This window comes from Aptenodytes forsteri, unplaced genomic scaffold (genome assembly GCF_000699145.1).
Source record: "Aptenodytes forsteri isolate BGI_AS27 unplaced genomic scaffold, ASM69914v1 Scaffold54, whole genome shotgun sequence".
Classification (NCBI taxonomy): Eukaryota; Metazoa; Chordata; class Aves; order Sphenisciformes; family Spheniscidae; genus Aptenodytes; species Aptenodytes forsteri.
The window spans coordinates 11596788-11610464 of record NW_008796044.1 but is presented as its reverse complement, the minus strand read 5'-3'; the positions used below and the strand labels follow the sequence as shown (position 1 = coordinate 11610464).

Below are 13677 nucleotides of genomic sequence, written 5' to 3'. Positions count from 1 at the left end.
TGAAAATTATGTTTCACTGTGTTTTGTACGTTGTTTTTGAGGTTGCTTGGAAGTCTGTGACTCTTTAGTAAGGGAAAGTAGATACAATAAAGTCTGCTCACTTGCAGTTCATGATATGTAAGTCTTAACCTTATAAAATGCAACTGTCAAGCATGGATTTTTCTGCAGCAATTGGGAACAGCTTATCTGAGCATCATCCCTCCTGGCTACAAGGACAGTGGTTGGTATGTGTGTCCCCTGTATCAGTGAGAATACATGGGTGCTGATGGAGTACCTGTAGCTTTTCCTTGCTTCTTCCAGCCATCAGGGATATAAGAAGATTCCTAATGTGTGAGACATTTCTTACCAATGTGGCATAGAGCAGGCTACTCGCTGCAAGCATGAAATGCTTTGGTATTTTTTTACTATGGAAATGTAGTAAAGAAGTGCTAAAGAACCAAACCCGGCATTTGGGAATGGAATGGGAAGTCAGTGGATTTCAGAGTTCCTGCTGTCTCTTTGCAGAGTACTCACCTGAGAAAACTCTGCAGCTCCAATGCCTTCTTTTCTCCTGTTACACTATGAAAATGGGGAAATCTCTCAGTTCTTAACTGCTTGTTCATTAATAGATATAAATCAATGTGTCTTCAGTTAGTCTGTAGCAGAGCAGCCATCATCATCACTACAGATATGGTCAAGTCCAGTGACATTTTGTTCACTTGCTGGTGTGTGTCTTCCTGCGTAAGACCAGATCCAAAAACATGCTAGTGTTTCTTGGTAGCTGGCTCAGCCGTGCTATCCTCATACCCCTGGAGGAATCGGTTAGGCTGCCTTCAGGTGTCACCACAGATGAAATTGCACAACAAACCACGACAGTTCAGAAAGGTGTATGGTGCCAAAATGTAAAATCACCAACACACAGGCGGAAGACAAACCTCTGGGATCTTTCGCAGTCTCTTGAGGCTTGCCAATGTGACGCCCATCTACAAGAAGGGCTGGAAGGAGGATCCGGGGAACTACAGGCCTGTCAGCCTGACCTTGGTGCCAGGGAAGATTATGGAGCGGTTCATCTTGAGGGCGCTCACAAGGCATGAGCGGGATCAGGCCCAGCCAGCACGGATTCATGAGAGGCAGGTCCTGCTTGACCAATGTGATCTCCTTCTATGTCCAGGTGACCCGCCTAGTGGATGAGGGAAAGGCTGTGGATGTGGTCTACCTGGACTTCAGTAAGGCCTTTCACACCGTCTCCCACAGCATTCTCCTCGAGAAGCTGGCGGCTCACGGCTTAGACAGGGGTACTCTGCGCTGGGTCAAAAACTGGCTGGACGGCCGGGCCCAGAGAGTTGTGGTGAATGGAGTTACATCCAGTTGGCGGCCGGTCACGAGCGGTGTTCCCCAGGGCTCAGTACTGGGGCCGGTCTTGTTTAATATCTTTATCGATGATCTGGATGAGGGGATTGAGTGCTCCCTCAGTAAGTTTGCAGACGACACCAGGTTGGGTGGGAGTGTTGATCTGCTCGAGGGTAGGAAGGCTCTGCAGAGGGACCTGGACAGGCTGGATCGATGGGCCCAGACCAATCGTATGAGGTTCAACAAGGCCAAGTGCCGGGTCCTGCACTTCGGCCACAACAACCCCATGCAGCGCTACAGGCTTGGGGAAGAGTGGCTGGAAAGCTGCCTGGCGGAAAAGGACCTGGGGGTGCTGGTCGACAGCCGGCTGAACATGAGCCGGCAGTGGGCCCAGGCGGCCAAGAAGGCCAATGGCATCCTGGCCTGTATCAGAAATAGTGTGGCCAGCAGGAGTAGGGAAGTGATCGTGCCCCTGTACTCGGCCCTGGTGAGGCCGCACCTCGAATACTGTGTTCAGTTTTGGGCCCTCACTACAAGAAGGACGTTGAGGTGCTGGAGCGTGTCCAGAGAAGGGCAACGAGGCTGGTGAGGGGTCTGGAGAACAAGTCTGATGAGGAGCAGCTGAGGGAACTGGGGTTGTTTAGCCTGGAGAAAAGGAGGCTGAGGGGAGACCTCATCGCTCTCTACAACTACCTGAAGGGAGGTTGTAGCGAGGTGGGTGTTGGTCTCTTCTCCCAAGTAACTAGCGATAGGACGAGAGGAAATGGCCTCAAGTTGCGCCAGGGGAGGTTTAGATTGGATGTAAGGAAAAATTTCTTTACTGAAAGAGCGGTGAAACATTGGAACAGGCTGCCGAGGGAAGTGGTGGAGTCCCCATCCCTGGAGGTATTTAAAAGACGAGTAGATGAGGCACTTAGGGACATGGTTTAGTGGACATGGTGGGGTTGGGGCGACGGTTGGGCTTGATTATCTTAGAGGTCTTTTCCAACCTCAATGATTCTATGATTCTATGATTCTCATTTTCTTGTTTCTGTCAAAATAAAGAGTCACAGAAGGTCTATATACATTTTCCATTGTTTTGGAGCTTTGGATTTTTTTTTAAGACTTTCCAGTGCTTTGTAGGTCTGGTTTAGACAACGTAAATATTGTGGGGTCTGATCTTGCAAGTGTTGTAGTATCTGTGGCTACTGTTAGGGGAATCGGACCCAGAGCTTCTGTGTGATGGTTACCTCCTTTCTTATGATGATCACTGGCAGACACTCTCATATTTATCTTGTCTTGGGTAGATTAACTAAGGTGTACCTCCTGTCTTGGGCATAGCTGATTTATGCTTGAAGTGAGGATTTTTTTTTTTCTCTTTTCTGCTGAACTAATCTTTTGTGATAAACTAACAATGGCAAGGGGTGAGCTGTGATGTTAAAGTGGTGGTGGCTTTTCTTTTTTTTTCTTTTTTTTTTTTTTTCTTCTTTCTTTTTAAGTCTACCCGCTGCCTCGGGAGGAAGGCAGCTACACTAATAATATATCTAGTCTCTATGGAAGGCCCTCATTTGAAAAATCTGTAATTGAGTGGACAAAATTTCTGGTTGCTTGAGAGGATCTATTCAGAAAAGACTTGAAAAGGATGAGGGAAAAGCATGCTAGACAGCAAGAAGTACTAAAGGCTCTATTGAGCAGGGAAACCTATGTAGATATTGTGGGACAATTAGACTTGTCAGGCAAAACACTAAAATGCATTTATGAGCAAAAAATCCTGGGGAATGTTAAAGCAAGCTTGACAAAAGGTAAAGAGCTTGCTAGGAATACCTTAAAAGCAAAAGAAGTTGATTTGGGTGATCTTTGAAGGAAGGCAGATGATGACTGTTTCAAAGAGAAGGTGCAGAACGTGTGTTAGTCAGGGATTTTGCCCATTTTTTTCCTCCAGTAGCTAAAACCCTAAAGCACAATTGCTGGGTCAGCACCATGTGGGAGAGCTCATAACTTAGTTAAGTTTATTTGCCCCTTTGCTCTTTTTAGAGAGCTATTCCAGTACGCAGCTTCCCTGGTGCCCTGTTTGGGGGTGCTTTCACACTGTCTGCCTTTTCAGCCCCTGCCTTTCATGCCTGCTTTGGAAGCCAAGGAAGACTCTGCTATACAGAATGGAGTGGATTTGTTCCCTATAGTCAAGGCAAATAAACCTGGGAGGTTATCCGTATTTGAATGACTGCCTCTATTCCAGTTTTGTTGTGTGAGGTTTTAAGATTGGTTAATTGCTTAGATTTGACAAACTAGCTTTTGCCTAGCAAGGTTTGTTTTGTTTCCTTGATCAGTCGCTGATGGCAGCGGATAGTATGGTGCATTAATGAACAGTCCCTGGCACACTGTGAATGGGGTTTGCTGTCACGTAAGTCAAAACTTCAGATGCCTAAAGATCAACCCATTAGTGATTAGGCCAGTGTCAGCTCTTAGCCTATTTTTAGGTTTTTACTGGTGCTTTACTCTTTGATGTAAAGACAGCTGTGTGCCCCTCGCTCTTTATGTAGACCAAGCTTTTTATTTCCACATCTAAACAAGCTGTCTATTGTTTTGATCACTCAGTAATCTCTTTCTGCAGCTCTCCTGTTTGAATTCTTGTTAATCGTGGTGACTACGAGTGTGTGTGCTGATTCGGATGTGGCTCCAGTCCATATTCAGTAGTGTAAATATTTCCATATTTAAATGCAAATATCTCCTCTGATAAGCATTTAACGTAGCCATCCAAATATGTACAGTGGCTACACATGCCTTGCCGGCTTGGAGGGATGTCTGACCAGGCTTCTTGCTGTTTTGTATTTATGCATGAGAAGATGGTCATGTGTGTTTTGAAGAAACCAAATGCAACTTAAATGCACTGAGTGCAGTTTACTTCTGAAAGTAAATTGTCCTGTGTCTCTTCTGAGCTACATTGGTTTTCCACCAAAGTGTCCTAGAATCCCTGCTCTGATAAAGTTCTCCCAGAGGTCTGCCAGCTGGCTTTTTATTCCTTTTCCTCTTCCTCTGCTGCTTTCTTTCTCATCCTGCACTCCTCCATCTTCTTCTATTTTTTTTTTTTTTTTTAATTTTTTATAAGGTTTTGGAATATCTTCAGAAGTCTTGGTAAAGCAGTTAAGTTTAAACCCTGGATTTAAAAGAAATTATTCTTACTTCCTTTTTCCTGTTATTGCATTTGTTAACTGTTCGGGACATACTTCCAAAGACACCTCCTTCTGGTAAAGAAGGAACCACATTTTTAAGAAATTAATTGTTACAGTGTTTAAATTTCTCATTTTCATACAGAACACCTGAAGAAACGCCTGGAAGATTATATGGCCCAGTTCCCGAATGTAAGAATCCTCCGAACCAAAAAGAGAGAAGGGCTGATAAGAACTCGAATGCTGGGGGCCTCTGCGGCAATAGGGGATGTCATCACCTTCTTGGATTCCCATTGCGAGGCCAACGTGAACTGGCTGCCACCTCTGTTAGGTAAGCGTGTGGTGCTGTACATGGCTGAAGACTGAGCTGCTAAAGAGCTGGCAACAGATGTTGGTGTTGAATTTGTTTTATTTCCACCTGCTGCTTTCTCTTCATGCTGTAAGTGGACAAAAGGAAGATGAAATGTCTGAAAAGGGAAAACAAACAAACAAAAAAAACAAAGAACAAAAAAACCCCAAACAACCACAAGACTCAGGTGATTCGTTTGCAACTTGTAGCCTTTAACACAATTTTTTTTCTGTTCTAGAGTCCTGCACTGTACAATAACCCTATCATATGCTTTGCTTAATTAAAGAGCAGAGATCGTATTCTTCTGTTTCCTCACTAAATGAAATCCTAAATAATTTACAGCTTGCTATAAGAGTAAACTGTCGCGTGGTCATTCAGCAGCTTGCAGAGAGGAATGGCTTTATGATACAGAAAAAATCTTTATATACAGTTTTTAAGTAGCTTTTAGGGGTTTTTTTTCTCCTATATAACTATATTTAACTTCATAGTCTGCATGCCTGTGGAAGATACTTCTTGTGAATGACAGCTGCTGGTATGTATTTGTAGAACATGTGCAGTCCTTTCCAAGGCAGAGCTTCATCTTTAAGGAGGCATCAGTTTTACAATGTCAGTTCTTTTCAAGGATGACTAATTGAAAGGACAGTGCCTTCTGTTTCTGGTACCTGTATGCCTCTGGCCAGTACCAAACTCCTTTACAACCCTATTGCAAGTGACCTGTCAAAGCTCTGAGGTGTGACTTCGTCAAACTGTGGCGACAATAGTCAAGTGGAGGTTTAAGAAAAACTAGTCAGGTTTGTCAGCAGGATTGTTGGATGGTAATACTGTTGCTTTCACTACAGTTTGTATCTGGCGATAGTGTAAAACATTTGCAGCTTCGTGAGCCCCAGGGAGGGAGGACAGAATTAGCTCAAATGCCATTTAAATGAGAACATGTAGAGTATGCTTTAATTTTAAAGCATAGAAGGGATTTCTGTTAGACATGCATTGGAAGCTGAAACATCATCTGTCGCCTCTGCTCTGAAAGTTAACTTCCAACAAGAGACCGTCTCAATATAGTGTAAAACATTTGCAGCTTCGTGAGCCCCAGGGAGGGAGGACAGAATTAGCTCAAATGCCATTTAAATGAGAACATGTAGAGTATGCTTTAATTTTAAAGCATAGAAGGGATTTCTGTTAGACATGCATTGGAAGCTGAAACATCATCTGTCGCCTCTGCTCTGAAAGTTAACTTCCAACAAGAGACCATCTCAATAAAGTATTTAAGAAGTTCCAGATGTTTATGCAGGAATTAATCCTGTCTTGTATTATTTGGATGGAAGAAAAGGTTGAGGGGAGGAGGTACACTTGCATTTCTTGAGCCTGCTGAGCATAGTTATGCCATTAGTCTGAATTGCTTCCTGCCAGATTCTGGCATAGCAATTAAAGCTAGGTGGTACAATGGGTTATTGCCCTGGCTTTGAATCAGTGCAGAAAGAGTTCACATCCCAGTCGCTTGTTAAAATGAGGACTGTTCACTAAGTACAAGATTGTCTGGTTTTAGCCTGGCGGTTTAGTATCTGTGGTAGTGTGGCTGTGTCTTTCCATTCTGCATCTGGGTGATGGTCACTGTAGCGTGAGTGCCTGGTGTTTTTATCTCAATAGTTCTAGCTTGAATATCTCAGTTATTGCAGAAATACCAGATAACTTGGTATAAATTGGAGCATCTGCCCAAAAGAGAATGAACAGGAAGAAAGCTATGTCGTTCTTGGACAACTTCATCTTTTGATGCTCTTTTCTGTAATTTCATGGTCAAAGGAACCAACTGGTGCAGGTTTTCTAACATGTTTCTCCAATCTTCAGATCGCATTGCACGAAACCGCAAGACTATCGTTTGCCCTATGATTGATGTTATTGATCATGACCACTTTGGATATGAGACTCAGGCTGGAGACGCAATGCGAGGTGCATTTGACTGGGAGATGTATTACAAGAGGATCCCTATTCCTCCTGAGTTACAGAAACTTGATCCCAGTGATCCCTTTGAGTAAGTTACTGAAATGCAGTGTGCTAAGAGCTGGCTAACAAAATAACACCCTGTTAGAGGGTTGGTTTACACCTCAGTGTAGTAAAAGTCAGAAGCTGGTGTTAAGCTACTTGCTTTTTGGCAGCTGTTTCCTTTGTTGGTTTAAAAGAAATGCATTGTGTAGTAGCTGTGAACACTCCCCTTTTCATTGCTATTTTTTGCCACCTTAATTCCCGCAGAAGTTAACATTTCATTTAAAACTGTAATGTGTAACATTTATTGTGGTCATTTATTACTGAGATCTTTCAAACATAACTTAGTATCCCTAATGCTCTGCCAAAAACAACAAACCAATGGTGGCTTATATGTCATTCCCAGGTGGGGAAGCAGAAAACCTAGCAGAATAATTACAGCAATTTTCATGATTGCAATGTATTGCAGAAGTAAATCTGTGATCAAGTTATGTTCTGCTGTTGCTGTGCTTGCCAACATTGAGACAGTTCTGCTGTCCTTTATACTTCTGCAGTATTCCAAAAAACCCCAACAAAACACTTGTTGAGGTCAAGCTCAATGACTTGATCCTACTGCTGAGACAGAGCACCACATGCGCAGCATATGGGTCCCTCTGGGAGAGGTTATGTCCTGTCACTTAAGGGTGAACTCTTTTACCTGTTTGGAGGAGAGGCATTGACCGGTTCTGAAGGGAGCCTAGTCTGGTCCTCCTCATTTGCAAGTGGGAAATTAGTAGATAATGCAAAAACAACTGTTTGGTGCTCTGACAGGGCAGCAAAGGCAGCCAGAACACTGGGTGGTGAAAAGAACATTTGTCAGCTCTTGCTTTGTTTTTTAAATGTTTAGCCAGACATCTGTATCTTTGAATGTGTTTGTAATATGGAGTTTGGTTTTTCCTTAAGGTCTCCTGTAATGGCTGGAGGACTGTTTGCAGTCGATAGAAAGTGGTTCTGGGAGCTGGGAGGGTATGATGCAGGTCTGGAGATATGGGGAGGAGAGCAGTATGAAATATCCTTTAAGGTGAGCTATGTTCTCTGGAAATTACTTTTGTTTTGAAAAGTAAGAATTGTTATAAGGCGCAGAATGTGAATGATCTATCTTGTCCTTGCTTTTGCGTGTGACTAAAGGTGAAAGAGCTGGGAGTAGTAAGATAGTACACAGAAGAAACAGCGATGATGTGATCAGTCATTTGTGAGGGTCAGTTTTGGAGCATGATTAGCTGGGGTGTCCCCCCGTTCTGTGGTCACAGCTTCAGGTGCATGTGCTCTTCCCAACAAGGGTAAGTCAGCTTGCATGGAGCTCACTCTGACTGTTAGGCTTCTTAGTACTCACTCTGGCAAGAAGATGAAATACCCTCCTTCTTGAGGGATGGAGGATTCAGGCAGCTCAGTGTTTGCCCAGTTGAGTACCTCAGTCCTGAGCTTGCGTTCCCAGAGATGAGAGTAACTTAGTGTCTATTGTCAATCCACCTGTCTCCTGGCTGCAAGGAACTGAGACTATTAATTACCCTGTAAGAAATCCTCAACAATTGGAATAATAACGCTGTTGCTGGCAATGACTTCAGATTATTATCTGCCTGGCTTGGGGACAATTCTGTCACTTACTGATTGACCAAGCTGTTCAGTTGAGGGCTTTAAAATAAGAGTTAGCCAGCTGACCAGAAATGCATACTAATAGTAACGAGTCACTGTGACCCACGAAGACCGCTGGTACCTGTGTTATCTTGGAATATGGCACTCTGAAATCCGTTCTAGGAAACCCACTGGAATGTCCCAGACCACTGAAGGCAGGTGGCTATTCTTCTCTTCAGTGGTGGGAATCCTTTCCATAGCCTGGAGCAAATAAAGATTTCTACGTTAAACTCTGTTTGGGCCACCGTGTGGTTTCTCTTTCAGAGGCTGAATATATAATCTTATAGCTGTCTGAATGCCACTGAACTAAGCTAGTTGGCCTCAGCACGAGGCTAACGCAGCGCACAATTTAGCTTTGGCAGCTAAAATTCCTCATCGGTCTCCCCGACAAACAAGTCACGGCTGATCTCTCACAAAACAGATTCCTAATTCTTGATGCTGCTGTGCAATTCAAAGGCATATCAAACTATATTCAGCAAGCCATATTACCATACATACACACTGTGTACTACTGTACAGCAAATAATGCAAGAAAAGACATTGTTTTCAAGACAATGTATTTTCTTCCATTGTTTGCTCACAAAAAACCCTAAGTAATAAAGTCATATTGGAGGTCCCTTGTCCTCTGTAACGGTAGTGGGAAGGGAGGGGCAGGGGACACCCTCTTTGGAGATGTCATTACATTAATGGTTAGAGCCATTTATTCTTTGTGTTGCAGGTAGTGAAATTGTGTAACAGTGTCCTTCTCTGCAGGAGGGGCAGTGGCAGTATTCAGCCTCTTTTCCTTTTTGAAAATGCTGGTTTCCAAGAGTGATGACAGTGGCTGGGCAAACCCTTTGTCTCTAAAGCCACAGCAGACAGCCACACTGCTTGATCTGCAGGAAATAAGACTTCTTCATTTGTCTGTTTGCTTATCCTCTCTGAAACACGCTGTGTTTTATTTCAGTCCAGAGATGGTAATTTATGGAGGGATAAATTTGCTTTAATTAATCTCTGCAAAGACCCCCTTTTTTCTTTCATTGTGCAATAGAAAAATGAAGTTTTAACTGAAAAAGGCTCAGTGTATTTTCAGAAATTAAGATAAATTGATACATTCATCTGTGGCTGATAGATTTAATAATTCTGCTGGAATTGCAAGAATAGAAGGTTTGTTCATAGAATTTATGAAGCTATGACATTTCCTGGAGAGCTTAGAGCTACGTTTTTACCTTTAGAAGCAGACTGAGATTTTGTAGTTAAAGGGGCACTGTCAAATAATTTAAAGCTCTGGGTTTAGACGTGGGGTACCTGTTTTCACATTATTTATTATCTAGTGGGAATTCAGATTCTAAGTGTGCCAAATTTACAGCCCGGCTTTAACAAAGAATCCATTCCTGTGCTTGGAGTTGTGGGTGCAGGTACTCTTTTGTACTGCTGGTCTTTGATCCACTGCATCAAATCTGGCCTTCTCGTCCCTCACCAGGAGTAGATTTCTTTTTTTTTTCTTCTCCTTAAGCATATTCTTTTTTGGCCATGTATGGACTGTGCTTTACAGTTTTTTGCCTTTATTTTAAAATCCAGGGCTCTGTTGCTGAGAGACTGGAAATAAACAAGTTTATTTAGGAGCCTCTTGCCTTTCTGTTTTGAGATCGTATGTATTTCTGTCATCAGCTGGCTCTGCTTCCTTCTGAGAAGAAACTTTCAGGCTGAAGGCAAGCCAACAGAGAAACCATCAGTGTTTAGCACCTCAGAAAACATTGAGCCAGAGGATGAATCAAACTCTATTAATAGAAGCCTTGCTCCTTGTATGAAATGTGTACACCAAACATCACTAGAAAACATAGCATGCTGGAGGGACAAAAAAATTTAAATTAGAAATAAATGTTCTAACCCTAACTGCTGGTTTGCAGTTTTCTGGGTCTTCTCAATCCCTTAAAACAGAAATTTCTAGATTAGAAATGAAGGAGTCGATCTATCCATTCCATATTCAAGCAGAAAACACACGCTTCTTTCTTCTCTTGACCTGTGTATATCCAGAATAGCTCAGTGCCTATAACCCAGTACTTCTACAGGTCAGGGGTCTTCCTATTTCAGGTCATCATCAGATGCAATAGGAAGATTGCAGTCTTGAATTTTAGTTGCAGGCATTACACCTGTTCAAATGAGCCTCACTTTTTCATGAACCCTGCTTGCAGAATGCTCCAGGCAAACTGCTCTGCAGGTCTGCGTGGTGTAAGAACCATTCTCCTCCATCTCAGTGGATTACCAGATGCTGACCTTGGAGAACATTCTTGTATTCTGGAGAAAGGGTAAACAAGCATGCCCAGCTATTTGTGTGGCACTTGTTACCTTTCCTTTCTGCTGCCCCCAACTCTACAGCCGTAGTTTCTCTGTTCAGTGGACTTCATTGAGGTGGGGTTTTTTTTTTTGCTTTTTGGGAGTCACTTCCATACTTCTCCTCTCTTACACTTTTTCTGGTCTTTGGTATCTTTCTGCAGTGATGTGAACAAAGTTGAATACTTTACCCAAAGTGGCAATGTGTCCTTCCTCTTCTAAACACAACTTAATAGCTCTGATTTTCTGAATGCTCCTGCATACTCAATAAATACCTACATTCTGCTGCCTACATAACCACTTCATTTTCTTTGAGATTAATGTATTTAATTCGGAGCAGTATATATGAAGCATTTAAACTGTTCCTTTCTACAAATGCTACTTTGTAAAGCACTTATCTACGCTCAGTTTTATTTGCGATCATGTTGCCTCTTTTTCAGTATTTTTGTGGCTTCTATTCTGTTTGGCTTACGTAATCTTCACTGAACTGCTTCACGCCTCTCTTCCATAAATATATAGTCTTTGATTTTTTGGGGTATGGGGAAACAGAAGAGGAAAAAGTGTTGTCTCTGACTTGTATAGGCATAAATATAGATGTACTTTGTACCTCAGATATTGAGTGGTGTGGTTCTCAATCCTTTAATCGTACATTGAACTTCAAGAGCGAAGAATGAGAATCTGGAATCGTCCCTCACTAGGTGATAGATCATTTCAGTTTTAGAAATGTTTATCTTGTAATTTAGAGATTGTAAAGTCTTCATAAAATTCAAAGGGCTTGGTGCAAGCAAGCCATATCGACAGTTGCCCTGAAAAGAACAATTAAGGGGGAGGCAAAAGAGATGGGCAGCACTCACGTTCTTCACTCCTTGCTTCAGCACTAGGAAACATCCACTGCACTTATTCTGGTGATCATAGATCATTGCATTTTTCTAGATCCTTTTCCCAAAGCATCGACAGGGATTGCTTCTCTTGGTTTCCATAGCATAAAACATGTTGCATGTTTTCCAGCAAATCCAAGTGCTCCATAGCTTCTGTTTGCATATCTAATGCATGCATCTCCTTTGCCCCGTGTCAGCAGCACATTTCTGATTCACATTTTGCCACTGGCCTCCTGGCAGGTGCATAGTTAAGGTGCAGCTGCCAAGGGGTCAGTTCTGACAGCATTTCTAGTTGTATTGCTGAAGCTAGTGCTGATTGTGAGCCTCCACTGCTTATTCCAGGCACATATTCACACCACTTTCCAGCAGCTCACGTTTGCCCACACTGAAACAGGCCAGGCATTCTGCTACTTTTTTTGTGTTTTTTTTTTTTTAAGCCAGCACATGCTGCTTAATTCTAAGGCTCTCAGCTGCAGTACAGGGTGGCTTCTTTCTCCCTTCCTATCTGGTGATGCAGAGATCAGTTTCAGACCGTTGACTTGAATTTTTGGCCTTATTCCCCTATGTGCTTGGTTTCAGGTTCCAGAGTAGCCTCCCACCAAGCAGCAGCAGGAAAATAGACCCCCCTACACTCTGAAACGTGATTATTGGAAAGTGCTATCGTTACTCTAAAATGCTCCAGACGGTAAGGAGGGGCCATGCTGGTGTATGTTGTATGAGAGAAGGCGCTGTGCAAACACATAGATCCCTGTGCCTTTTGAGCTACCTTAATCTTTTATAGAGCAGTAAGTCCCAGCTGCAACAGCAGCTGATGCTTACAATACAGAGGATTACGATTTTCCTGAATTACTGGTTGCCCTTGCTTTCATCCTCTCACCTACCTTGTTATGCAGAGATCCCCCTTGACTTATCCACTGTGTCTTTTTCTTCCCACCTTTCAGTGTGTGCTCAGACAACCTGCCAGCTTCTCTTCATTGGTCCATCCCATGGTCTTTATTTCTGTTGTGGCTTGCAGAAACAGCTTTCTTTTCAAGGCTTGAATCTTTCCTTTGTGATTTTTTCCTCTCTTGGGAAGCATTGACTCATCATGGTGCAGTCTTTGGAAACCATAAACCTTGTATACCCAGATAATTTGTGTTCGCACACCAACTGCGGTATTGTATTGTGTTTGAGAGGAGAGGTTCAGCCGTCTTACGTGACATTGTTTTCTGAAACAGCAGAAAGGGAATTGGATCTGTGTAACGTTCTCATGTAGAGAATAGGTGGCATATTATCTTGTGCTTTCATAGCACGCTAGCTGAGTCAAAGGCTCTTGAGTTGCTTTATGAATATGGAGTTACAGCTCTCCAGGCCACTGAGAAGATGGAAGTAATATCACTGGTGATGTTATTTGACTTCTCTTGTATATGGTTTTATTATTAAGGTGGGATTGTGGCCTTAGAAAAATCTGTTGCAGTATGCCCGTTGACCTCAGCATAGCCAGGTTTTCTCTTAATTCCAGCAGATCTGTCAGCTGCTAGATTGCTAGCTCAAAATGTAGATTGGTAAAATTCTGCCTGAGGAGGAAGAGAAATTTCCTATTCTCTCCTAATGAGATCTGATTAGATCATTGTGTAAAGCGCTGCCTGCCTGACCAGCTTTAATTCTTGTTCATACGGCGTTCTAGTAAATGGCTGACTGAAATTAAGTGCATCAAGTTCAGGCTCTGATGTTTACTGTCGTGTCAGCCAGGGAGATGAGGCACCATCTCACCCTTCTGTAAAACAAGAACAAGAGGAAACTGGCTCCCCTAGCCTAAGGCGAACACAGTAAGTGACAGTCAGTGTCACTGTGAAGGCACAAGGTGTTGCCCCACAAACAGTGCTGTTTCAGCTGTTTGACAGTGCTGTATTTTTAGCAGTGTAAGTTCCGGTGTGTCATGCCTGTGAACTGTACCCTTGTTTAAAAACAACCAAATATCGCTAACTGAGTTGAAGCATTCTCTCAGCTAGCATGCAGCTATTTTGGGTTTGCTTCA

General features: G+C 42.9%; 1 protein-coding gene across 1 annotated transcript in view; it reads left to right on the top strand.

The window, feature by feature from the left end:
- Positions 1 to 13677, top strand: part of GALNT10 (polypeptide N-acetylgalactosaminyltransferase 10) — a 45704-nt gene that overhangs the window by 22566 nt on the left and 9461 nt on the right. Inside the window, exons 4-6 of the mRNA XM_019473879.1 lie at positions 4621 to 4806; positions 6664 to 6847; positions 7741 to 7858. Coding sequence (XP_019329424.1) covers positions 4621 to 4806; positions 6664 to 6847; positions 7741 to 7858 — 488 coding nt within the window. The remainder of the gene's footprint in view (positions 1 to 4620; positions 4807 to 6663; positions 6848 to 7740; positions 7859 to 13677) is intronic.